The sequence below is a fragment of the Anguilla rostrata genome, chromosome 14, assembly GCF_018555375.3.
Source record: "Anguilla rostrata isolate EN2019 chromosome 14, ASM1855537v3, whole genome shotgun sequence".
Lineage (NCBI taxonomy): Eukaryota > Metazoa > Chordata > Actinopteri > Anguilliformes > Anguillidae > Anguilla > Anguilla rostrata.
Genome location: NC_057946.1, coordinates 13,034,277 through 13,061,413, shown reverse-complemented (window position 1 = coordinate 13,061,413; position 27,137 = coordinate 13,034,277). Strand labels below are relative to the sequence as shown.

The following is a 27,137-nucleotide window of genomic DNA, read 5'->3' as shown; positions in this document are numbered from 1 at the left end:
TCCTTGCCGAACCGGATCTCAGCTCAACTGTAGCTCCGTGCTCTGCCTTATCTCCTTCAGAGAATTCACTGGAAGGACAGTTTCAGCCCCGGCTTTCAAATGTGCAGTTTGTCACATGTGCCAGGATATTGGTCACACTGTAACATTCTATATGGCAGGCCGAGTAGGATAAAAGAGACACTTTGGACGGATAAAGTAACTGAGTCAAACAGAATTAGAACTTATAAAAATAAACGTGTGGGATATCTCCACATTCAGCAGGAGGACAGGGACGAGACTGAGGCTTACATCGATCTGTTCCGATGCAGAGCTGCTCGTGTGATCTGCGGTAACCTGAATCGAGAGCCTGCCGCTTCAAGAACCTTTGTAGTCTGGCCCGTAGCAGAAAGAAAAACGTTCACCTGCACACACACCTGATGGGACACCGTGAACACACTCCCGTGGGTGACCTCGTCGTAGCGATGATTGAGGAGCACAACTGCCTGAAGTGTAGTTAAACAAACACGACAGCAGGCGTCAGGTGGCCAAGGCCTTTGGCACGTTGAATTACTATTTTATCATGACATATAAAAAATGTCCTGTTTTGACATTGAAATATCATAGTGCTGCAGCTCGTTATATTCCGCAATACCTGATATTGAGTATTTAGTATGCTCCCAATGTTATAAATTTAACGGACGGACGTTTTGACCGGAGAAGGTTCATCATCAGGGCAGACCTGTCCTTGGGTTTGAAATGTTGTCCCACCTTTTAATTCATAAGATAGGGAGCATAACTCATACATTCAGGTGTCAAACTCTATATCGCCATTTTAATTTAGTCTGACCAGTGTGCCAGGAGTGGATGTCCATTCCCCAGAGTCGAGACCTAGCCTAGTTCTCTTCCCACTTCCCTGAGACCCTTGCACTTGGCTTTTCATACAGGTCTGGGGCCTAAAATGCCTGTAAGGTGCTTTTGAGTCAGTAGTCGTTTTTGAAAAGTGCTATACAACTAAAAACCATTTTGAACTGAATTGAATAATAAGTGCAAGATTTCTTGTTATTGCTTTTGTCATTTTATCAGCATAGCACCTCACTATGTCAATGTACACGCACGCCACCTTAATTGTACTACTGAGTAGCCTATTTATTGAGCTGCGCAGTATCTAGAAATAACTGGATGCTTGTTTACAAATAGAAATACTGTCTATTCAATATTTAATATGAGTATTTAAATGCATAAGACAGCGTGCAGAATGCTGTTGATGCTTTAAAGCGATGCAATTTATTCAATCAAATGTAGCAGAAACAGTCCTTGTTTTCCAGCATGTGGAGTTCCTGTATATGAATATCAGATTAAGATTGGCAAAGCCCTGCGCATACGTAATAAGATATTTATTTCACCTTTGTTTAAATAGGAAGGTCAACCGCAAACTCGTGATAACACTGAGAAACAAGGTGGGGGCCTCATGCAAGGGAGAGGTCAATCGACTGCAAGGGAGTTGGACAGGTGGCCAGATTGAGTCTGCAGCTGGGAATTTCACCAAAGCTCCGGACCCCTTCTCTTTCAATACATGCCACCGAAAAATCTTTCACATCTACAGTGAGTCAGACCCTTATATTCAAGATGTATGTGCAAGACGCTCAAGTAAGTCACAAGTATTCACTTTTTCCTTAAATCTCTCTGAAAACGACTTCCTGCCCATCAAAGTGAGCCGGTTGGCCGCATGGAATGTTCCGGTAACGAGCAACGAGCCGAGCGCTTTGATCGGCCCCAGAAAGACGGAGGCCACGGACCGTGCAACAAAGACCCGGAAAACCTCATAAAAGTGACCCAGTTCCAAGAGGCCTCTTCTGTGCTAATCAGGAGCAGCTTGACCCAGGCGTGTTGGAGATGTGCACTGGCCCATTAGTCAGCCCACCGCCTCGCCGTTGTGGGGAAGTGGGGAGGAAACGAAGGCCTTTTCGAGGGCTAGTGTACCGAGAATCAGTCCGCACACAAAGACCGTACAGCCAAAGGAAGATTGGGACTGCAAAATGGGCATCCCTGGCCGAGGCTAAGGCCCCACGGTGAGTCACACCGACTGTAACTCCATTCATCTGGTGATTAAGTGCTCTACTGGACAAGGTGTAGTGACCCACACGTTTGATCAGGAGCTGCTTCTGGTCCAACCACAACCGCACCGTGGATGAGGTTAGAATAAGGAGGTGCAGGCCCGGAAACCCGGTCCAGCCACCCGCTTTTGGTAGTGCTCTGGGCAAAGTGCCTTCACATTAAGTTCCAGGCCACCGTCATAGACAAGTCAAACACAATTCCAACAGAGACCTCACTGCTAGACAAAATACACACAGGCAGCCATTAGCTGAAAGCTTCGACAGATTGTCCTGCTGCCCAGACTTGACCGGTGCATTTTAAATTGTGACCAGGTCAGCACGTCTGTATGGACGAGAATATCGCAAGAGAAAGATGTGACAAGAAACCTTTAAACAAAGGCTTTTTTCAATCGAAAATGTACTTCTCATTCTTCAGAAGTACATACTTCAGCTGAATAACTGACATAAATTCAAAGGATCTAACACTGCCGATTGATAGCATTTCATGCTAATTCAAATCCTCACCTGCCATTCAATCCCAGAGGTCCGGCAGGTATGTGTCTGAGGACTAGAGAGGTCTATCAGCCTCTCTGAGTTAATAGATTCTGACACAATGCTGCACATTCTATAGACCAACCACATACTCAGCTCAGTATACATAACGCCGATAGTTCTACCTCTCTAGCGTTGAGGCTGAACCATTTAAAAATGACAAACCTTATGAATATTCATGAAAGTGCATGACAAATTATGATACTGGGGCCATGGATGTTCTGCCCTTGGGCACAATTTATGAATAACTCATAAACTCCAACAGAGCAGCAGATACTCCAGTTACCTACCGGAACCTTCTATAATCAGGAGCAAGGAGGAAGGAGAGAACGGAAGGAATACGGAAGCCGACCCTTCGATTGGTCAAAAAGACTTAAGATGTCTTTGGCCCTGTTCCTCACCAGAAAGGACATCACAATGCGAGGGGCCTGTGAGCATCTAAATGCTACAGAAAGGGTAATCAGCAATGCCAGGTCTTTATCTGACTTTCAGGGATTAACCAAGTGTACCGGACCACGTCAATGAGAGATAAAAGAAAATAAGTCCAATCTGTTGATAGCCAAAAGCCTGTTGATGAACAGTATGCTTTACATTTCAATGAATGCTCTCAGTAGGTCTCCGGAGGTCAGGAAGCGTCAGGAGCTGCTATGGTTACGAGGTGACGAGGATCGAATGTCAAAAGCACCGGTTTCAGCGTGCCGTTGGGTGATTCCCGTCTCTGAGCTCCTCCCAAATGGAGACCTGCCTGGACAGCAAGGGGGAGTGGGAAAGCACCTTCACGGCTGTGTGTCCATAGAAACTGAGTTGCAGTCAATCAGGAAGAGCTTTTCAACCAATTTCAGCAACAGTAGCCACCATTGTTTCCACCTGGCCCCTCCCCCTGATTTCTGTCCACACCCAACAGGGGTAGCAATTACAAGAGCACAGGTGCGAGTCTGCACTACACTACACTACAGTGTGGATTTACAGTGCGTGAAGTAGGCTTGCTTTCTAAGTTAATGGGCAAACAAGCAGGTTAAATCCCATTAAGAACCGCCATCAACTTGAAGTCATAAACGTATTTGCTAAGACGTGGGTAAAGCAGGCAACTGGTCAGTTTTTTTAAGCACATTTTTAAGAGCCCTCAAAATGTTTTAAAACTGAACAATGCATTTGTAATCCTAGTCCTTAATAATTGCATCCTAAGAGTTCATGAAATAAATAAATAAACAATAAATTCATTCATTCATTCAAGTTTATTTCACATTGACATCATAATTACATTGGATAAACCAGATGCATTGCTTAAGTGTTTTAGCATACACGCTAATTCTCAACACATTAATTGCAATTAATACATAATAAGCACAGCATACTGTTTTTTCCCCAGTGTAACAGAGTATAAATGTATAGTCTAGTCTTAATATGTAGGCTATGTTAGGATAGTTAATGTGCTAATAATTCAGTTCAGTCGAGAACTTCTTACTACACAATTATTGACTGAGTGTTAATTATTCTTTGTTGTTACACTGAAATTGTATCTTTTTAAGATTAATGTTTTACGTTTCTTCTTGATAGGTCTCCTACATGGCTGTAATATAAGTAATCAAAGTAGCACGTAGAAAGCATCCTGGGTACTGTGTAGGCTATCTAAAAGGGAAAATAAAGTTTTAGACTTAATTAGACTTAACAGGTTACACCCAAACAGCTTTTTTAAATCAAGTTTTGCAATGACATGTACTACAATGAAAATAAAATGTAATGGAACAGTCTTCTGATTACCTTTAAATCAACACCAAAACCTGTTATAGAAAAACCACAGTAATTCAAGGTGAGACCTCAATGAGGTGAAATGTAGTCATTTGGATATGCCCAAAATGTTCGTAACAATTTATGCTAGACGTGACATCTAGCCTAATATGGAAGGATTTTATATGAAACATGTCAAGGTGCTTTTACTTCTGTTTAACGTTTACTGTAGCTCTATTAAAGGTGTAAAAAAGTTATTTGCCTAACAAGCCTTCGATGAACAGTCACCAAATTTGGGAGTTCTTTGTCAGACAGAACAAGCCTCTTAATCATTGATGAACTACTTAATTAGTTTTTTGACACAATTTTGTTCAAGACAGGAAGATGAACACAAATTCATTCAGATCTCCAATTCCCTTGCATAGCTTCCTCTTAAAGAACAAACAATAAATAAATAAACAAATACATGTACATAATAACATATTGAATCATTTTCACAAAGCACTAACAAATGGGCTAGTATTCAACACGAAGTGTGCTCATGTTCTACCTTGAGAAATCTAGGCTATGTTGAATAAAAAAGGTCCAAGCACAGACTCTTCACATTGTAATAACCCCCCCCCCCCCCCCCTCCCAAAAAATGACCGTCCTGTGAAAAATTTTAATTGCACTGGCTGAGTTGACAATCATGTTAACATTACTGTTTTCTAAGGTGGAAGTCAGCATCAATTGTGACAGGGCAAGGCTAACATGAATGTTGCCCATTTCAAATAAAATCAGTTGCTGGAAAAGTCTCTCCTTCGTCATGGCTATAGAATGTAAATGCAGCCAAGCAAAACAAAAGCCCTCAACCACAGTTTGGCCAGAAAAGCAGAAGCGGGAAGCGGTAGACAGTAAATAAAATAATAAACAAATTAAAATGCATTGTATTTATCGTTCCTACAAAAAAGAAGAACCGAAACACCCATATCTACGGTACACGAGCCAGGTCCCATATGGTGGGCTAATGGGATGCGGCTGTTCACAAGCTGGGGACAGTACACAGAAAACCAGCACAGCGAACAGAGCCGTTTACTGTGCGTCAGCGCTGCAATGCACGGTGTCTACAGTATAGGACAAAAAACAAAAACACCTGGGCTGTAAGGAGGGGAAAGGCAGAGAGAGCACGACAGAGTGAGGAGAGGCAGAGGGAGTGGCTGAGACGCGACTGAAAGACTGAACTCGACCAGGCTGCAAGTCTAGAGGCAAACCACGGCCTGAGATGAAAGTGCCTTTTCGAGGGGTTGGAGGTGGGGGGTGGAACTCATGCGGAGGGGAGGGGGGGGGGGGGCTCTGGAGGTGCGGAACCTCGCAGTGTTGTGCGGGTGATGGACGTGGCAAAACGAAGGCAGCAAACAGAAAGAGGGTGCAATAATGCGCGAGAAAGTAGGCTACCTTCAGAGCAATTCCAGAACCCCCCCCAAATGGCATACTGAGAGAACAGCTAACGCGAATACCTTCTGAGGCTGCCAGGGTATTAGTCTTCATCCTTCATAACAAAATAACCGACTTCATATACGTTCACGTGTGTGTGTGCATGCACCTACAGCAGCCCTTTTGAGAAAAAAACTGCTCTAAGGCATTAATGCCAATGACCGTGTAATACCAAGTAACAGTGCAACCACAGCCAAAATAGCGAGTGAAGTATAAAAGTACAATATTATGTTGCACTTTTAGTTGTGAAACACGGTGTTTTAGGCATCATACCAGCCTGCATAATATAGGCTATTTTTGGAGCAAGTGGTGTCAGGTTTCCTCTGCTCTGTGTCTAAATTATTTTTTATTTATTTATTTTCTTTAATTCAGGTCTTGGTGCAAACGCACAAAAAAAGTAAAACTTTGGTTTTATTCACACTTATTTTTGAAGCTGGGCAAGGTGCTGATTGAATAACATTCTTGGGAAGCCTGCTTGTAATTTCATTTTATTGTGCAGTACAAATAATTGTGCAGGAATATCACTGACTAAAAAAAGCAACCACCGAGCCAGAGATGAGGTAGAGTGAATGATCAGCAAATGAGCCTCTTCAATATTCCCTGGAACAAGTTACCATCTCAAATCACAGAATTGGACCATTTTGAATGAATTATCTTCTTTGAAGTCACATGGTTATTGGAATTGTCTAAATATCTTTATCTGTACAATGAAATGGCCTACTTATAAACTTACATTACAGCAAAAAACAAATAACACGGGGAAGACTCAATGTCATCTAATATGCAACCTTAGCATTTCTTACCCAGTAAGGACAATCATTTCTGTCTTAACCCAATGAGAGTTGCCTTTTCATGGGAGATGCACATTACCACCAGTGTGTCTGCCATGCAAAAACCATGAATATTGCGATCAGTAATTTGCGATCGTCTATGTGAATCAGACACACCTTGTATTGAGCTCCATTTGCATAAAATTAGTCATTTTTGGTGCTGAAATTAATATGTAAATGACACAATGTTAATGGACATAAACCAGACTCTGCACTGTGTCCCTATTTCCATGATAGTCCATTTCACCTACGGCGGGTACTTTGATTTATTTATTAATTTTTTTTCTGACATTGCCAAGGTCTAACAGGCACAAAACCGTCGCAACCCTTGTGAATTACCCCCGAATGTTCTCCATCAGTGATGCCCAAACGTTCCAATAAGATGCGTCTCATGAATATTAATGAAGGGCCATGAACAAGTATAATACTGTGGCTATGAATGTTCTGTAATATAGCACTAGCACTATCAATCAGAATCTCCTGTCCTGCAGAAGTAAAAGATGAAAAGAACAAGCGATTTCATCACCTGGCTAGTCTGGTGATCAAATGGTTTGGAGAAGAAGAAACAGTCAGGAGCGCATTACTGTTCAATACAGAATGCCCTGGGCACTAAAAAAAAGGCTGAACCTGAACCACTACACATGGACTGTTCTCGTTCTTCAAGGTTTTCTTTCTATCCTCGTTAAGTTTTCAACACATTGACACCGGGTTCTTGATGGAGTTACCAGTGATGTCAGGGCACTCTGCTGAGAGCGGCAATTGGGCCGAGACAGCCGCAACGCTTGGCATCTCCATGGTAACGCTTTAACGAGCCGCCGCGTGGCCTTCCGTGTCCCCGACAGGGCGTTATTAACAACCGCGGTTAGAGATGAAAGGGCACCGAGAAGAGGAAAAAAACCCTGACACAAACAAAACCAACCCTGCGAAAGCGCACCTCTGCCAGAGCCAAACCACCAACCGACTGGGAGAGGCGGGGCCCACTGTTTTTCCCTCTTATCGATAGATAACGGTGTGGTCTCAACGAGGCGACCGAAAGGTACCGCGTAGCCCTGAGCAAACACGAGGACTGCGTCGCTAGCCCACCGCTTCGGCGGCCAACTCTTGCCTCGCTTGTGGGAGTTTTCTCACCGTCAGAGTAGCCATTCAGGGTCCTGTTTATCAGGAAGAAAGGCAAAGGACTGTAAATGCTTCACGGCTGAAGGACGGTGCTGGGACGAAGTAAGTTAGAGAGCGGAAGATGACAAGATGGCACAATTAGATGGCACAGACATAAAACAGGATAGTCTTTTAAGCAGGCCTAATCAACACTGCTAGCTTTGCTTAGCTTAGCTTTGCTGAGGTTGCCAAGCTCCAGGCTTTAGTGAACCTAAACTAAACACACCGTAAACAACTCCACACCCCTTTCATCATTACAGACCCTGTTTAATCCCTTTTTCTAATATTTAAGCCAGAAGATAAATTATGTTCATTTAGGCTAAATGTTTTATTTGTAAGCAGGAAAATAACCAAGTTTCCTTGATGCAGAAAGTCATATCATTTCTAAATATGAGAGCTGGCGGACGTTCGGTAATGGACAGTTTATCTCATTGGCAGCCCACTAAACTAACACTCTGCTTATTGGTCAAAATGCAAATGGCATAATTCATTTTGGCCTCTGAAAGACAAATACTGATTTGGAAATTAGCTTTGGCTATAAACACACATTTGTTTTCTTTGGTTCTTTATGCATAGCACAACTATTAAAAAATTCTGATTGGTTTATAGCACAGAAGCAAGCCCTAATGGTTTAGGTTGTACAGTGTCTAAGCTTTTTATTGTATCTCAAAGACGCACTCAGGATGCATAAAGGGCTTTCCAACACAGGCCAATTAGAGGATACGGTGAGAATAAACACGCACACACGTAACATAACAGCGCCTGCGGTTAAAACTTAAGACAAGGAAAATAAATTAAGGAAATACAGATACGCAGCAAATTAATGTAGGCCTCTCTGTTTATGAACTGCAATCCTTTTTTCGTAACATATAATTGCTTTTTGATTTGCTGTAAACAACATATAATACATAATGCAACAGACACACGTAAATATGTGAGCATGTGTGTGAGCATGTACGAGTGCACATTATTGGCTGTATATTGATAATGTGGTGGTTCATCGTGTCTCGTGATAAGCCTCTGTACTGTAGGTTTTAGAAAGGTGCGAAACAATTAAAGTGTGTGATGACATATATATATTTTTTTTACAGCTGGTTTTTCCCAGGTTAGCTGGGAGCTCCCGTGCGCAGGCTGTTTGCCCATACTCTGCCCTCTTTAAGACTGCGCTCGCTAGGCTGGGCAAACAGCCCCCGCAGCCGAGCCCGTCCGCGCCCGCCGCGCCGGGCCGAGCACAAACAGCACGTCTGGAGCCCCGCGCAGGTATCGCCGCGTTCGCAGATAACGCGCCGTGCGTTCCGCCGAGACGCAGGCAGGAGGAAATTGCAGCCGCGTTGCCTGGCAATGCCCGCGCTGCTGGAATCAATCATTAAACCGCGGTGTAATCCCCGCGTCGGCGCCACAGCAGGGCGCGTCGGCGGTCCGGTGCCCGCGGGTTCAGGGTACGCCACCCCCGAGTCGGGCTCCGCTCATTTTGAGGGGACGCCAGTCTGCCCATCTGTCTGCCCCAGAGCTCCGGACCTGGTCTTACAGGGTTCTGCTGGGGGGCGGGGTTCAGGTGAGCAGGGGGGCGGGGTTCAGGTGAGGGGGGGCGGGTTCAGGTGAGCAGGGGGCGGGGTTCAGGTGAGCAGGCCTCAACCAAGCGCTGTTGGCAGTGGGGGCTGAAGCTCATCCCGGTCTCAGTGGCAAAAAGCAGCCAGGACAGGACCATGGGAAATTACCCACAAGCCATCTCTTTTAATGCCAAAAACAGCGCAGCGAGGTTTAGTTTTCTTACAGTGGGACCGAGCCCCAATCGGAGAATGTAGAGGTTCATTGTTATGGGGGACTGGTGTGAATTTAAAGCCTTCATTAAAAATCACCCATTTCAAAAACCCAACCCAACACCTTTGACTGTTCAGGGAAAAATGATAAGCACTTTCATTTACAATTAAAATTCTGAGCAGAGACCTGCAGTATATAGCTGACAACAGGAGCAAAATTTTAAGATATTCTGATATCTTATATTTTAGAATATTATAGTATGTCATAAAACTATATTTGGAGATATTCTGGAAAGTGTGAACAAAAATTGAACATTAAAAATGATCCATAAAAGGGTCATATGTCCCAAGTGAAAACCAACAAAATTCCCTTTACAAGGACAAAGTGTTTTTTTTTCCATCCAAAATCCGAGACACCTAAAAAAAGCTAAAGGACAGAGCTGCTCCAGTATCCACCAGCTCTCAGGTGCACATTTGGGGGGGCAAACCCCACATCCACAAAGTTAGTCTTTTTTCATGATTTTTTTCCCCAGTTGTTTTCAACCGATGCTTACCAACATTTTTTAGAGATGCAGGATAATATCAAGTTCTTATCTGTAATAAACCAGGATTATGTCCAGCATGAGGACACAATGCACCTGTGAAAGACAGCTGATGCATTCGAAGCACAACTGATAGGCCTACTGAGCATGTGAAAATATCCTTAAAAAGTAAATGATTTAAAATGGCTTAAAAAGTCACCTAATTACAGTAACCTGAGACTTTCATTTATTATTCATTTTCATTTTTTTAACAGCCAGACTCACAAGCAAAGTAACAGAGACTGAAGCTCTCTAGACTCATGCCCTCTTCTTAATAATAAAGTAAGGAAATTGAAATACTTTGTTGTGAAAATAGCATTTGTTACATTCTGCCTTCATGTGCTCATCAACTATGCAAACACGACTGCAGTTTGCATTTGTGCTATAATTTTAAACAAGGCACTGTCAGAATCAACCAATCAAAAATCAGACACTGATATCGGCCCTGGAACGTCCATAGCGTGCGGCACAAATTTGTTTTTCTTTTCGGTCAATTTGGAGTGCCACAGACATACAACACTAAATCCTAGAGCACCAGCAGGACAAGCACATGACAGGCCTATGCATATTAATAAGGAAGCATATGGCCTTAGCCAGTAGTAAAAGCCACTGCCCTGCTGCCCTCCCTCAGGTCCTCCCATTTAAGTCTATGACTCCATCTATGTCCCCACATACCCCCATCCTCAGACCTGGCTCCGGCTCACCCACTGATGCATTACTGAGCCGGCCACTTACTGCAAGCCGCATGCCGGTAAAACATTTCAGCATTACATCACAAAGGTATTAATAAAAACAATTAGGAGAGAGCCAATAGCAGCACAGCCTGGTTACGAGTGCACTTCCTATTTGAGATTGCAGGGTTTAGGTTGATACCTGAGTATAATAATATCATATATATATATATATATATATCCTGATAGACTGAGATCAGGGAAAATATGTGCTTATTACAGTACCTTGCAGTTTGTTCGTTTTTTATAAAGAACCACATAATGTTCAATCAATAGTGCATGTTAGTGCTTGCCTATGAAGAATTCTGAGAAAGAAGAGAGCTGAAACATGGAAGGGAAACAAAAATTTTAAATGGTTTTCATTTTTGGTTTAAAGGTTTTTTAATCAACTTTATAGCTTGTGTAGTCCCATTTTCCATTAGGCTAGTACCAGTACTAGTATCGCATTATAATTGATGAAGACATTGGGGTAAAGCACAATTATTTTGAACTGTGAAAAAATAATGTAAAAATAAAAAACCAGGATAAGTAATAGGCTATGTGTCAGAGGCCTTCACTACCTGCTGCCACTTGCTGTTTTAGCCTTATGAGAAAGCTACAGGAACACGTACATGTAGGGCAAACAGTCAATGCAGCGTCACTGAATTTTACACGTCACTTTCAATGGTCCTGGCATGCTCCTGTCTAAACATGTCCACCAGGATTTACCCCCTCTCTCTTACATGTTTAAACCTTGATAAAAAGCTACCATAGGGGTCTCTCACCTCTCCTCAAGGTGTAATCCAGCCCAAAGAATGGCCGTTGAATGACCCCCCAATACACTAAGCTGCTCTTACACTGGTTCCAAAACAAAACAATTAAGAAGATAACGGTGACAATTAAAAACACAAAGCGTGATGCTCGCACAACAAGATGTGAGAGTCTCCCTCACTATGCGCAATCTTATCTAGTCTGCTACACCTGCACGCAACTTGCTTTGGTCTACAAAAATAAGTGTGCTGCAAGAGTTGATTTGGTGGCTATCATAACATATTCTGATATCACTGTGACATTTTTGTGAACTACTTGCACAACTAAACCTTGAACTACTTCCAAAACTAAGCCTTCCTCTTGAATAGTGTAGAATGAACAGCAGTGTGTGAATGCAAGGCCAATTTTGGCTAAAGATAGTAGCCTGGACTGCGCTGTTAATCTTCATCAAGGTAATTGCTTTAAAAGGAAATATATTTATTATTCATATGGAAAATTCTCAAACATTAGATTGAAGTGCTTTTATATGAATACTCATTACAGCACTAAATGCAAAAAAATAGTATTTCACTTCAGGCCAAGAAAACAACAAAACCATGTTTAAAAGGTCAATTTTGTGTTTTATCTGTTTGATTGAGATTGAAACTTTAGGGTATGGCACGTCTCAATCGGATAGTTGACCCATCAAGTGAAGTCTTCTTGTCTGAGAGGACCCCATATTTGAACAACAGGCAATATGACAATGTCAAAATTTTGGACCAGATTTAATGGGAATGTCTATTATATTGACTTTGATTACACAGAAAGGTATAGCCTACAAGCTTTGTCTTTTAGTGCATTGACTAAGACACCAAAGTTCCCAGAGGCACTGATTTTCCGTCCAAGGTAATCAGAATTTAACGCATGTTCTAGGGCTATGTTGCCTAGAGTGAAGAGGTGTCTGCTTTCCTGAGATTTGGATTTTTATCTTTTTTGTTTTTGAAAGGTTATGATTTTTGTCTGCTTTAAATGAGCAGGGCCCAGTTCTGACAGCACTTCCTCAGCAGATCCAGAAGCTGCTGTAGTCCCTGTGCAGTGGGCGAAAACAGCACCAGGTCACCTGCAGAGAGCAAACATTTAACTAACTGTGTTGTTTAGGGTGAGGCCAGGGCTGCAGACTGTTCCAGTAACAATGCGAATTTGGTTATACAAATATTTAACAATGTTGGACACTCTCCCTCTCCCCCTTTTTCTATCCATTTCTCACAATTCTCTCTCATCATTCTCTCTGTCTTTCCTTTTCCTCTTAATCTCTCCCTTTTCTCGCTCACTCTCTCATGTAATTGCCAACCCCCGCCCTTTGTTCTGAAGCTCTAAATGGAGTGAAGGCTGCTGCATTTCCTCAGTAGGAAACTGGAAATACGGCACTAAGAAATATGAATGGAATAAAGTAAAACAGTACATGCCCCAGCCTTGTAGCTTTTATACAACAGTCATTTTAAAAGTCTAAGCAGCACCTCATCCTCAATATTTATACATAATTTATGCTTTGTACAGTATGCATTCAGACAGGAACTGAATGTACTTCCAAGAGCCTGTGCCCAAGTCGGTAAGCATGACTAAGTGTTGATCACAACTTGCTGGCTATGTTGCTGTTGTCTGTCAAGGTTCCCGATAAAAAAAGCAACACACTCCCGCTTAATCATAAGCAGGAAACCCCTTCCTGGCATTCCCAGAAAGAAGAACAAAGACAGCCTAACTGGAACGGTAAATTAAAGGCGAGCGCCCACCAAACCAGCCTTCAGCCAATCAGTGGCAAGGAGCCGAAGGCATTCCGAGGGAGAATTCAAAACCCCTCCGCGGGATCGGCGTCGCTCGCGTGAGCGAAAACAACGGTTCCTGCTGGGACAACAGGAAGCGGCAGCTTATCGAGCACAGCGGGAGGAGGCTCTGGGTCCTGCGGCTATGGTCTCCAGGCCAAAGCGCTGCGGAATAATGGTCAAAAGTCGTGCCCGATGGCTGACCAGCACGGCCTTCAGAAAACAAACCAAAAGGTGAAAAGGTGGATGCATCTAAATGCAAGACCTAAAAGGACTTGAGGACTTGCTTTGTTTTTGTTAAGCTTCTCTGTGGAGTTACTTTTCTTGTCACAGTTGACAGAACGTGACCACTTTGGTGATGTGCATTTTTACGCAATATATCACGGTGATCACAGTGAAGTGGGTTGTATTACTAAGTGATAAAGGCTAACTCATCTGCTCAATGAAAAACGTGTCAAATATAGGCCTAATTTTTTACTATTTCAGATAAAACCAGGTAAACGTTCTACTGTGGGAAACAGGCCCGTTAGGCCAATCTTACCAAGTATTTATGACATTCTGATTATTAATACATCTTTTGCCCTCAAAATATGAATCATAACTTCAAATATTTCAACGGTGAGCTGCCAGTTAAAAGATGAGTAACGGCGTTTCCTCAATTCTTAAAATATTTGAGTAACAGTGGTGAGATTTCTGACTGAAAGCCTACAGGGTATTTCTGATGTGCAAAGGGGAGCGGGGGGGGGGATGTACACCCACAAACCGCACATATATAAATACCCAGGAGGACTGAAGAAAATTAGCAAAGAAGGAGATTCATTTACCGAGGCGCAAACTTCAAAGTGAAGGGAAGTAAATAGTGCCTTGGCGTGTTTAATGTGCCGTAAGTGGTGCTCACTTTCGGGCACCACATTCGGGCTCCTTGCAGAGACTCTATAAAGGAGCTCGGAGGAACGGAGAAACTGGAGGGGTCTGCTGGGTGTACAGCTGGCTGCCGTGAAGCCCGTCAACATGAGCAAAACAAATTACAGCAATATATTGAATCATAATAATATGATTAATAACCTAATTGTTTAGACTCCATGTAAAAACAACTGGAGTGCTTCAGAATGCAATACAATGGAATGTTCAAAATTTAAAAATTCCACTCATACATTTGTAAAAAAAAAGTATTCGAAGACAAAACAGGCATACAATAAAAAGTTGCATTAGCTACAATTTCAGGATGAGATTTCGCACACACACACACACACGCACACACACACACAAACTTTTCCTACAACAGAGGACCGCTTATATAACGATCTGCGACTGAGAAACAGGAGCGGCAGACTCGCCCCGGCGTTATGTCGAGCAGCCGCGATGAGGACCTGCTCCGCCCACTTCAGGGTTTTTTTTTTTCCATTGGATGTTTTTCCAAGGCCTTTTTGCCAGCGCCGTTTGAGCGTCGCAGGGAAATGCAGGCCATTATCTCTCATCCTCCACCTCCTTATTGAGACGAATGATGAAGATCGCTTCCTGGTAAACAAGCCTCGGGGGCGGCGGACTGCGGAGTGGGCGTCTGCCGGGGGGGGAGGCCGCCCGCCAGAAACGCAAGCGTGCGGGAGCTGGATACGCTCTCCTCCGGCGCGGTAAACGCGCTTCAGCGGGACGCGACGTGCCGCAGTCCGCAAGGCGGGAGAGCGTCGCCTCGTATGCAAGCACCCCCCCCACACCCCCCCACCCCCACCCCTTCACTGGAACTTTCTGTTCTGTGATCTCTATAACGCTCATTGATTTTGCCCAGTCTGAATAAAATGAGAAAACACATAAGGAGAAGGTGGGTGGACTGTCTACTCTATTTTTTTAATGAATAATAGTACAAGTTCCAGTTTGCTCAAAAGAATCACAACAATGTGAGATGACACACGCTCCATACACCGTGCACAATGCTCCATGAAGACAGGAGTCTCTGTATCCGACTGTGTCCTTCTCGAAGGCCGGACCGCTTTGGCGCTTGCAGTGACTCTACCTGACACCTCCGCATCTTAAAATGCTGAACCTGGAGCGCGGCCGCTCTCTTGCGAAGCTTCGGCGCTGCCTCGTCATTCGCAGCGCTTCGTTTACGGGAGTCAAAGCGTAATTCTGCCCCCCCCGCTTGAGCTGCAAGACATCGTGATGGTAAAGAAAAAAAAAAAGAAAAGTCCTGCTCACTCAAAAGACTTTGTAACATAAAATTTTGATCTTTGGGCAATATAGAAGCGAAGATGAAAAAACAAGACACCTGCGAGATAGAGTATAGTACACTGGACTAATTATATCGTATTATCCATTTATGTCAAGCATTTGTTATTATATTTGTGAACGCTTAACTTGATTAGTAATTCCCAACCAGTGCACAAGTTCATGTAAAGGGCAAAGAACACCAGACATGAGTCTGTGATTCCTGTCAATCAGAGGCTGTCAGGTGGGGGCCATTCTACGGATGACACAGCCTACACTGACAGGCCCTTTTTCTTGTCCAGAGCTGATCAATGTTGTAGAAAATAACACTAATGACAGCCAGGTGTCAGAATCTTAATCCCGTAAATGCCACAGGAAAAAAAGTCAAAGTACAGCCTTTATTTTAAATGGGAAAGAGTTTTTACGATTGTTCAATGGCCACCGGAATCCGAACGGAGATCTCGATCATTAGCACACTGAATGGATGGAGGGACTGAGGGAGGGGGGCGTGGGACAGAGGAGGAGAACACTGTTCTACAGCAGCGTCTGAGGCGCTCTGTCATGCAAGCTTAACCTTGCACTGGCGTGCCGGTGACGCCTCATGCATATTAACGCGCTGAAATATCAGAAGGGTCCACCTCCAGGGCCACGGGGGGTTCTACACGGACACAGAACCCAGCTGATCAATCTGGATTCTATTTGGCAACCCCAACACATCTGTTACATTTCAGCCAGACATAAGATTACATTCTTTATGTACTAATTCAGACAGCTGTTCTACAATGTTTACCGTAATTCAGGTTAAGTACCTCGCTCAAGGGCACGATGGCAGCCCCTGAACCTGGGGAATCGAACCTGCAACCTCAGAGCTAGGAGCCCACGTCCCTCACCATTAAGCTACTCCGCTACGCAGGACCCCACTAACAGGACTGCCAATGATGAGAACAAGTAATCGAATGAGGAAGCGCTGAGTCAGAAGAATCAGTCCATTTTTATTGAATTTCCAAAAGAAATGGACTGCACTGTTAGTTAAGCCTATACATTAAAGGCACAGGCATGTCAATGAAATTTACATTTGTATTTTTTTTCTGGTGATAATGCGCAGTTCCTTTTGAATTTGCTGCTGCACATTAGGAATCTGTTTATACCCGGAATCAAAACAGAAGCTGTGACAGTTCCTCTCCAATTAGCTTGTAAACATGCAAAGATGTTTTATTAGAGCTGACACAACAATAACAGAGATTGACGATGGCAACACCCCAAGCCAGTGAATCTGTTACCCCATTTTATTATATAGGCCTCGTTTGTGAATTTTTTGATTGCATGAAACACGCTTTAATCCAGCAAGTGCTTCATTGGTAATGACAGCTGCATCGTAAATGTGTTTGACAGACAAATTGAGGGCTATACAACAGCCAAAACAGCAGGCTAATGCTAACTGCAAAGAAGAGACCAGAGGCAGAGACAAGGAAGCAAGGAAGAGACCAAGCTTGTCTGCTGGAGCAGCTGTCAAGTCTTTCCAGACTCCCACTAACCACTGTGGTGAAGGTTTCCACTGGAGCGTTCGCATTTAGCTTGTACTCATGTTACTCAAAATATGTCTGCAATACTGTTTTCTGTTATGCTCTTACAAACTCAACACTGAGCATTTTAGCGTTGGTTATACTGGGTTTCCTGCTGCAACCACGGTGGCCAGAGCTGGTTGCCAAGTCTCTGAACACGCAAAGACACGCGATGAGGCTAGGCCTCAGATATATTCCACCACAGGAAGGACTACTCCGCTAGAAAGGAGACTTCAACACTTCCTAATTTTGCACTCTCACTCCAGCTGACATACTACTTAAGATGAATGGCATTTTTCAGGAAATGATGTCCCTTTCACCCGTCCGCTCCAAATGCCGTTACTCAAATGGAAAGTGTATGCCTCATCGACGTTTAGTGGTCTAGGTTGTCAGTGAAGAGCCACTGCCCATTTCTTATCTCCTCTCGGTGCCATTTTTTAAAATGGTTCGTCGTGGGGTTTACATGTGTGCTGGAAAAGAAAGCTGGAACAAAGCAGGAATTTTCAAGTGGAAAGAATTTTAATAACTATTGCACTCGCAGACGGCAACCGTGGAGTTTATTTGATAGTCGGAGGTGTTCGGTTCTCTGAATAGGATGAGAACTGTCAGGGTTCGGACCCGGGAATGAGGCGGGAGAGGCACGTCTCTGTAACTAGGGCAACAGGGGGAGTAGCGGAGGGAGAGCGGGATCCCGGGTGGCTCCCGGGCAGCGTTACGCTCGCTAGCGCAGGCCTGAGCTGCAGAGTCTCGGAGCGCTTGGGAAGCGCGGAGAAAAGACCCGGCTAATTAGGAGGGAGCGTTCCGAGCTCCCTCCTCCCGATTCCTCCCGCCGCGGGAATCCGGGCCCTCCTCCCCGAACGGGAAACCGCTCTTCCGCTCGCCGACTTCCGACGCCGCCGATAACAGGCTCCCGGATTCCTTCACGCGCTCGTCCCTCTTTGTGCCTCTCGTGTTATCCGATAGCGCTCGCGAGTGCCGACGTCGCGTCCAGGCGACTCCCGGGGGCGTCCCGAAGAGGCCGCCGGAACGCGGGGGGGGCTTTTGTTGAAGCGCCTCGTCGCTTCTCTCGCCCCTCTTATCAAAGGCGGGCCTTTCTCTGCGCCTCCGTGCTTCGGCCGCGAATTCCAACGCCGGCCGACTTGAATAGACGGCACCGCGCAAAAATAAAAACGTCTCTTTTCTCTCGAGCTGTCATGTTGACAGTTGGAGCAATGTGCCAGCACTTTCAAAGACTGAAAGGATTTCTATAAAGCGAAACCAAAGGCAGGTAATCTCAGGAAAAGCCTAATAAAGCCGTGGGAACCCAGTGTAATAGGTCACAACTGAACAGTTTCCCAACAGACACGGCCTTTTTGTCGCTTAAATTACCATTACACAATCAGCTCAGCTGTGGGAAGTCGTATCATAGAAACTGTATTATTATTCAGAATGCTTGTACAAGTTCGACATCGATTTAAATAACAACTCGGTGGCGTTTGAGCTTCCTGCGCACGTGCACGTGGAGATGCTGAAAACCTCAGATTGAAAATGCATATTTCATTCTGCGAGATAGGACAAGCACAGCGTTTTAGGGTTTAATCAAGTGTAAAATTAACCACAAGGAAAACATAACAATAGGCCATATAAATATAATACAATAACGCAATTTAGCATAACGTTTTTTTTGACATTTCCGCACTTCTGGATGCAGGGCCTTGGGTCAGAGCAGCACAGCATCTTCTTCGGCACAAACAGCTATGCTGCTGCCAGCTCTTACACACGTGAGCTGCTCTTGAACTGTAAGACTTCTGTTAAAATGTAGGCCAGATACTTTTTTATGCTTAAAGTGATCATGTATAATCTGACTGAACCTGCAGTTGAGGGCGGGGCCATATGCAGCAACCTCCACTGGACTACTCCACTCTTCCTCGAGGGTTCCGTCGCACCTGATTCAATTCCAGGCAGTCGAATCTACGGAATCAATCGCGCAGGTTGCAGCCGCCCGCCCTGGCAGCTGGCGGCGTGTGAACGTTGCCCTTGGAGACGGCACCCATCAGCGCGCCATGTTACACAGCGCAGGAAGGTCACTGAGGACGCCGAGGGCTGCGGTTTTTTTTTCTTTTTCTTTTTTAGGACAGTGTCGCAGGGGAGGAAACGGCGGCATCTCCAAAAACCGTCTGCTAACACGTTGCTGTGCCCACTTCCTGCATGGTCCCTTTGTTTTGAAGGAGACAAAAAAATCCCACCGCCATGCTGTGGGCATCAGGAGTGTGTGCGTGTTCCCTCATCCCTCATCCCCTTAGGAACAGGATCCATGGGGACGAGACTAATAATAATTTAAATTTAAATGATTTCTTTTTTTTTTAAACAGCATGTCTGGCACGTGCCGCCGGGCTTGGTGAGCGGGCGGGGCCAGTGCGAGCGGGCGGCGTGCCAGGCAGTCGCCAGGCCGACGCTTGTTACCGCTCTCCTCTCCGCCAGATGGAGCTCCTCCCCCTTCGGGGCGGGCTGTGCCCCGTGGACAGATGGAGGGCACCAAAGTGTCTGCTGGGTGACGAGGGACCACCCGGGGCCCAGACCAGCAGGTGGGCAAGGCACACGCAACAGCCTGCTTTTCACCTAGACCGACGGGCTGAGGGGACACGGGCGCCACACAAAAACAAAAAGAGGTTTGGAAGTGATTAGACTTCTGGACTTAGATTCTGGATTTGAATGTCACACGCTCGAATCCTACTGCCGCTGTACCTTTGAGCGAAAGAACGTTATCCTTAATTTCCCCACTGAATATCCAGTTGCATGCAGGGTTCGCAGAGTGCATTTCCACTTAATGGACGCAAAAACAGTTCATAAAAGCTTGTTTTTTTTGTTTGGTTTTTTGGAATGGGGGGAGTTGTGGGGTCTGGTCCCAGGTTCGAACCCTGTCATGGAGCAGCTCGTGTAGATGACAATCCACTTCCCCAAAACGGTCCAAGTTAATAAGAGTCGAGCTGTGCTCCACTGCGAATGCGTTCCGCGCCATTAGAAGACGGCACCAGATAGCCGCCGTTGCCGCGGCCGCAGCGCCTCGGCGGCTGCCCTCGGCGTGCTGACGCTCACGCTATTGCGCGCGGCGGGGATTTCGTCGCACGTGGCGTGGCGGCTCTGGGCCGTCTGCCGCCTCGCGGTCTAACAGCTCAAGGCGGTCCGTCGAGCCGGTCGTCTCCATCCGCCCCGCGGTCCAGAGCCGCTGGAGTGAACGGTTCGCGAGACGAGACCAGTCCAAGAGCAGAGACAGGCACAAGGGGAGGGCGCTGAGGGTAATGTGGGTTCATGCCAGCGTCACAGTGTGTGGTCGTCTATGAAATAACGATGCTCGCTCAACTAAACACACTGACATTACTGGGCCTATGCTCCTTCCTTATAAACAAGGCCTTGGCCAGTAAAGTGGAAAGTTAAAAGACCTCATCTTTTTTATTTTGGTCATCAAAGAAACTTAATAAGGAAAAGACAGCCACACACTCAAAAAGTTTATATTTAATGGAACTGAGAAATCACAAAAGTTCCAGTTACTGACTGTCAGGGTTCAGCAGTACCTGATGGAAATGGAAGTTCAGTACACATAATCTTCTGTTACACTGAACTGGGTTCCCACTGTTTTCAAAACATTATTTTCCAGGACATTTCACATGACCAACACCTGCAATGTATATAGAGGGGGAGATTGTGATTGCGAACCAGGGCACCTGTGGTGACGGACATTTAGGCCATTTTCTCATTTTCCATGACTTTTCCATGACCAAAAAACTGCACCAAAATTCCCCGTTTTCCAGATATTCCAGAACACATGGGAACCCTGACTGAAGAATGTTTCCTTTGCTTATTCACATTAAGTTCAGTTAGGATCAATCTGTCACCCTGTCAATTTGAAATTGGAGTGTGGGCTCCTCCCTTTCTTACTAAATTATAAGATTCCATAAGCTTATGCTGTTTTTTTTTTTAACATGCCATTTATTTCTTTTAGAAATGTTATCACCAATCAGTTGAAAATGGCAGTAGGTTGAATTTATATGCAGATTTTTTCGCAGGAGAAATCCAGGTGACTTAACCTTAGAAAACAACTGAATTCAGCTGTGTTCTTGTCAGGATTGCAGCCTGCAGCTAGGGTAGAAAAAGCAACCCATTACATTGAGGATATATCCACTGAGACAATGAAAGGCAGTGTGTGCAACAGTAGACCAGTGATTCTTCTGTTTTTCGTACAGTGTGCCTGTGTTTGTGTGTGTGTGAGAGCAGAGAGCAGAGCTGTCCCTCCCACAAGACAGATCAGGAAAGCACACTCATGGCTCCACTTACTCGTCCAGGGGCCTTCTCGCATTGGTTTCCCAGCAGAACATTTAGAAAGTGCTAATGTTTTGGAGGGAGGCCCCAAATCATTTTTTGCCCAGAAAGGTCTAGGGACGACCCTGGCGGAGAGGATACCCCGATCCTCCTTTTTCCCTTTATAATAAATCCTAAGGATTGTAGGACAGTAGAACTGACTTCAGCTACGCCTAAAACCACCAGGATATGCTTCAAGCAAATGCTCAAGTGAAAGAATTACCAGCAAGTAGCACAATGGTGCTAATTATTACTGCCAAAGATCCAGGATGAAAAGATGAGCAAGCAAAAGACAAACCTCTTCAGTCCTTACGACAACTGCATTAAAATTCCCTGTCACGGGCAAAGCAAATTCACCCTCGGAACAGGGCCCACGTTTCACCAACAGCAGTGGAAATGTAAAATGGACACGTGAAACCTAAAGGCAAGCGAAGCTGTGCAAAGGAAAATAACACCTGAACCTCCACGAAAGGAGCTCGGCGTTCCACCGCGGTTCAGTCTCTTAAAAGGGAATCCGGTCAAAAGCCTTCGCGTTGTGGACAGTTTCGATGTTGTGCTGAAATCCTTTCCCTTCTTTCCCCGTCAAACACCGGCAGCTCTGTGGCGTATCTATTTTCCCCTGCCGTCGTTTTCGGGAGAAGGGCTGTTGTTTCTTCCGCTTCTTCCCTCTGGAATAGCTGTGCTATCAGTCCGGTGGCCCCCCCACCCCCACCCCCGGCTCCCCAGCAGGGGTGATGTGTAGCACGTTCCGCTCCGTGGGTCCACCCGCTGCGTGCGGCGCTCCGAGGTTTGTGAGGATGGGCGGCTCTCCAGAGCAATGTTCCCGATTCTCCTTGAGGAGAAAATGGCGCTGATGACCTGCGTTTCCCCCCTCCAAATTTTGCTTATAATGTTGAGATATGAGCCTTTAAATGCTGCACTTTGCTTCATTCACTATACCAGTTGAATATCAGCATGACTTCCTCAACACTACAACTACAATACCTTTATATAACTTTGGACTGCTAATTTTTTCTCATAAACTCACCAATCTCTAAGGCATGATTGCATGCTGTACCCAAAAATCCTATTTAATTGTTGTAAGTCTTATTTTGTATAACATACAGTACAGAATATAGCCAGGGACCGTAGTCATTATTTGCATAAGATACAGTTAAAAAAAAAAAAAAACTTTTCCTGTATCAAACACTTCCCCAAAGCATTTCACTTTTTTATTTGCTTGAACAACAGTGAGCGAGGTTTGCAGGTTTTTATCATGAGAGCTCCACAGAAGCCTGCATTGGCTTAGAGCAAAAATCAGAAAGCCCCAAGACACAGGAACTCAGCTGGGGAGGGAACACTTCGTCAGCATGTTTCGTCCTCGCACTCAAAAGAGGGTTCCCCTAACCCAGCACCACACGGGAGGCCACTCTCACTGAACACAACAACGGACCTATCCAATACGCGGACGCCGCGGGGAAACTCAATATCAGTGGGATTCTTCCTGGAGGTCAAATGCACTACACTGTAAATTAATGAAGCTGAAACTCTTTTTTCTTTTTTTCTGGCTGTACCGTCTGAGCCCTGCTGTGGCGTATGAATGTGCCCATTTCAAGGCGGGGGGAGAACCAAGCGGCAGTGCATGACGTCTCTGTAGTAGTAATGAGGATACCCAAGCACTGCGCACGCCTCACTGCACTCCCCCTCTCTGTCTTCACGCAGGTTAAACGCTGGTCTCATCTGATCTATAGACAGCCTCACTTTGAGAGGCTTAACACACCTAATGATTTAAAGAGGAGCGTTAGGATAAACTTGACTGCGGCATTACGAGAGCATGAGGGGGAAAGAACACGTATGCACACGCGTCGACTCCCCTGCAAACTATTTGGTACAGGCCCTTGGCCAACTTTATCATACTTGCTACCAGCAGACTGACATGAATTTGAGTGTTCCAGTAGTGGCTCCTGGGTGTATGAATATTTATTCTCTCAAGATAATTCAAATATATAATACCTAGAGGATGCGAATACCTCACTTAAGTCTGCAGGGCACTTTTCAGGACTTCTCTAAAGTAAAGAAGAAAGAGCTGTGGGCGGAAGTGCAACATCTCTCTGGATGATTGACAGAGCATAACAAATGTAATGGGACCTTGCCCCCACCCACCCTCATTTTTACCCTGCACCCCTTTAACTGTTCCCTGCGTCGCAGTTATATCCATTTTAAAGGTTGCATAGCCTAATACTTCAAGAAAAAAATAATAAACTGGATGTGAAAACAATTAGGCTACATGTTATGCAACCTGCAAATGTTTTTCAGTGTTAGTACATTAAGTATCTCGTCAAAAGAGACAAATCCAGAGGCAGTACCAATACAAAAGACAGAGGACTAAACATAGTAAATTCCGGCTTACGAATTCACCTCACATCGCACACCAATGTTTTCTGCCCCCTAGATCTCTCTACCTGGTGGGAATCCGCAAAACCCTGGTAATTACCATAATTTTGGCAAGGTGACTCCCAACAAGAGAGAAAGGCAGAGGTGAACATTTCCAAATCGCCAGACTTCTTGAAATTAAGTGACGCAGCAATGTGCGTCTTCCCAGAAAGCGACAATCGCGCGGGGTTCCTCGCCTCTGGTACAGCGGCTACTGTGCTGGTCTGCAACCGGTTTACAACTCGAGCTCCTGCCGACTACAGTCTCAACTGCGGTTTAGCTAAGGCGTATACGTTTTCGTTCACGGGGATGTGTTACAGTTGTACCCAGTTTTATTAATATGACATGAATGTTCGTGCTGCATTTTTGCTTTTTGATATCACACTATTGTTCAAAAACAATGCATTAAAGAAAGTGATATGAAGTAAAATATGTCACTAATCAAATTTGTTTCAGTGACATCCTTTCCAAAACTGACACGAACTGCGCGTGTGCATATTTTTCTATAATCTATGGTGTATCCTGCCTTCTGTCATGTCACGAAACTCAACGGTTAAGCCACAAACAAATTTATTTATTTTCCTTCTGCGCATGAAAATGGCTAAATTCGTAACCATGCAAGTCGTGGGCCAAGTTAGCAAATTAGCTGGCAAATAACAGACAGGTAATCTAACATATTTCCGATCTCGTGATAACGAATAACAATTCGCTAGGTAGCTCGTAAGAATCTAATTATATTATTACCCATCATAGCTAGCTACCGTACGTAAGCAACTAGTTAAACGAGTAGGCTATCTTAAGTTATACATTTATTTGTGAATTTCCCATCGACTCAAAGTCAGCGGAGCTTTTCCATTATCTAATATGACAAAGCTTTCATTTCACACAGAAAGCAGTACTTTTAGTTGACAATGATGCCAGTGCGTGAGCAACACAAACTAACACTAGTTAGCTAGTTGTGTCTTCCACACCCATTTCCATAAACAGTATCGATAGCTAAACATCCAGCTGCTGGTTAAGTTCCGAATCGTAGTGCGGACTGTTTAGCCATGATAACGTTAGTATAATGTATACAGGCTTCAGACACTCTTTTAAGCAGCTGTCTAGTTTGCTAATGCAATGCAACAACAGTCATTTTCAGATAGCTAGCTAACATTAAGTAATATAACGTAAGATGGCCCAGGGTAAAAGTTCAGGCTCAAGCAAAGTCTAATGTTCATAAAACAGGCAATTGGTATTATTTAGAACTGAAAGCAAAATTAGCATAGCTATATGACTTAGCTAACAAGCTAACCAATGACATAGCTATATAACTACCGTGTAACTTCACGCTCAAACTAGTTAATCAAGGTTAGCGAACTAACCAACATTATTATTTAGGCGCTTCATCCGTGAAAGCGTTATCCTGCTACCTAATTTTGTTGCGCTAGCTACTGAAGTCGCCAGCGTCAACTCCAAGCAATCGCAATAATTTTAACAATGTCTAGATACCCAACAAACTAGAATAAGGTACGTTGCCGGTGTCAATCTACGTAGCTAACTAGCTGCACATGGTTGGCCTCCCCGCGTCCATTTTTGCAGAAAATAGTTAATGTTATATTTAACAACGCCAATGTTACCTATTTCTGTTGCCATCTCGCTACATGTAGCTAGCTAGCTACGTTTCTCTTTTGCACACTCCTGACAACTGACAATAACAACTTTCTCAGCCAACCCAGCACTCTGTCGCTATCGCTACATTATCAGCTCCTCGCCAATCCATTGCAGTTACTCCTCTGGCCGCTCCGCGATTCATGCACTTTCTTCATTATCGCGATTTCCCCCCCATAAATAAAACTTACTTTTCCCTGGCTTGGCTGTCGGACGGTACGTTGTTACTCTTGCCTTTGGCGTACATGCTTGCAGAGAGCTCCGATTGTCACGCACCTGTCAACCCATCACAGCCTCCCCGAGCACAACCCCGTCACCATGGCGACACTAGGAGCGTCGCTTCCCATTGGTGTCTCGCTGTTAAAACACGCCCATTTTCTCTGGTAACCGCCATGACTGGCAGTTATTAAGCTCCGCCTTTTTCCAAACAACAACCCCTCCTCCTGCTGTCTCCTATCTCTCTCATTCCGCCCGCCTTTAGCTGAGCTTGTTGGGTACGCGCGCCGCCTGCGATCTCTCCCTGAACACACAGACACACACACAAGCTTAGACACACACACACACTCCCTCCCTCTTTTCTCCCCTCGCTACTCCCCCTCCTAGCTCGAAGGGCAATTTGAAACCGTCTGAGGAGGATTTTAAACAACTGGCTGTTCCTTTTATAGACAATCACACCCTCTACAGACTGGCAACCCTGTGCTTGGCCAGATAGCAAACACGGAGTGGATTTGTAAAGATGTTGAACTTGACAGGCTTCAGTGTGACTAGGAGATACAGGAAATGCAGCTGCACACTGTCAAATGAATGCAAGGTAAATCACTAAAAGGTGTTTAAGTATACAACTGAGAAAGAGAATAAAGTACTTTTTCAAGCATAGTTTTGAAGGAGAGGAGAAGTTAGGTTCAGAACTTATTTGCATGGATATTTTGGGACCTTCATGCAAACTTTACACACGTCCCCCAGCCCCCTGACTCCACCCAGAGCTATATCCATATCTGTTTGCTCATCCTCTGTTAGTGCTTTCCAGCAACATGTAAGTTTTCTGTAAACACACATCAAGGTGCTCATGAGACGGATGCTATTGTGCTTCTAAAACATATATATTATATCGAACATGAGTTGAGCACAGAACTAGTTCATGTCTAGGATGCAAGATCATTTAATGCATGAGAACCTCATTAAATAAACCAAAAACAGCCAAAATTTCCTGTCTTAAAGGAATAAATAAAAGTTTCCAGGGTTTTAAAATATAAAACAGAACATGGCCTACTTGGAATAAAGTGCCCAACGTGTGAATTGGGGTTGGGGTTATGTTACTCTGGAATGAGTCCCCAAGGGCCCAATCACCATCAGTTTCTGGTGAATAGTGATAGACATGTGATTTTGGTGGGACAGCGTTCTGAAACAGCTTCAAGGGAGGTTGTACCAGAGAAGTGCCACAGGATAAGAGACAAATATTCATCCTCCTTTCCTCTCTTTTTTAAATGAAAACCGTTGAATAAATTACTTGTATTCCTGTTAGTGAATGCAATTACTGGTAAATGC

The 27,137-nt window shown here is 44.6% G+C and overlaps 1 protein-coding gene across 1 annotated transcript in view; it reads right to left on the bottom strand.

Annotated features, from left to right (window-relative positions):
• The window catches only part of ssbp2b (single stranded DNA binding protein 2b), an 88,461-nt gene extending 62,524 nt beyond the window's left edge, over positions 1-25,937 (bottom strand). Inside the window, exon 1 of the mRNA XM_064309395.1 lies at positions 25,784-25,937. Within this exon, the coding sequence (XP_064165465.1) occupies positions 25,784-25,839 (56 nt within the window). The 5' untranslated portion in view covers positions 25,840-25,937. The remainder of the gene's footprint in view (positions 1-25,783) is intronic.
• Between the last annotated feature and the right edge of the window lie 1,200 nt (positions 25,938-27,137).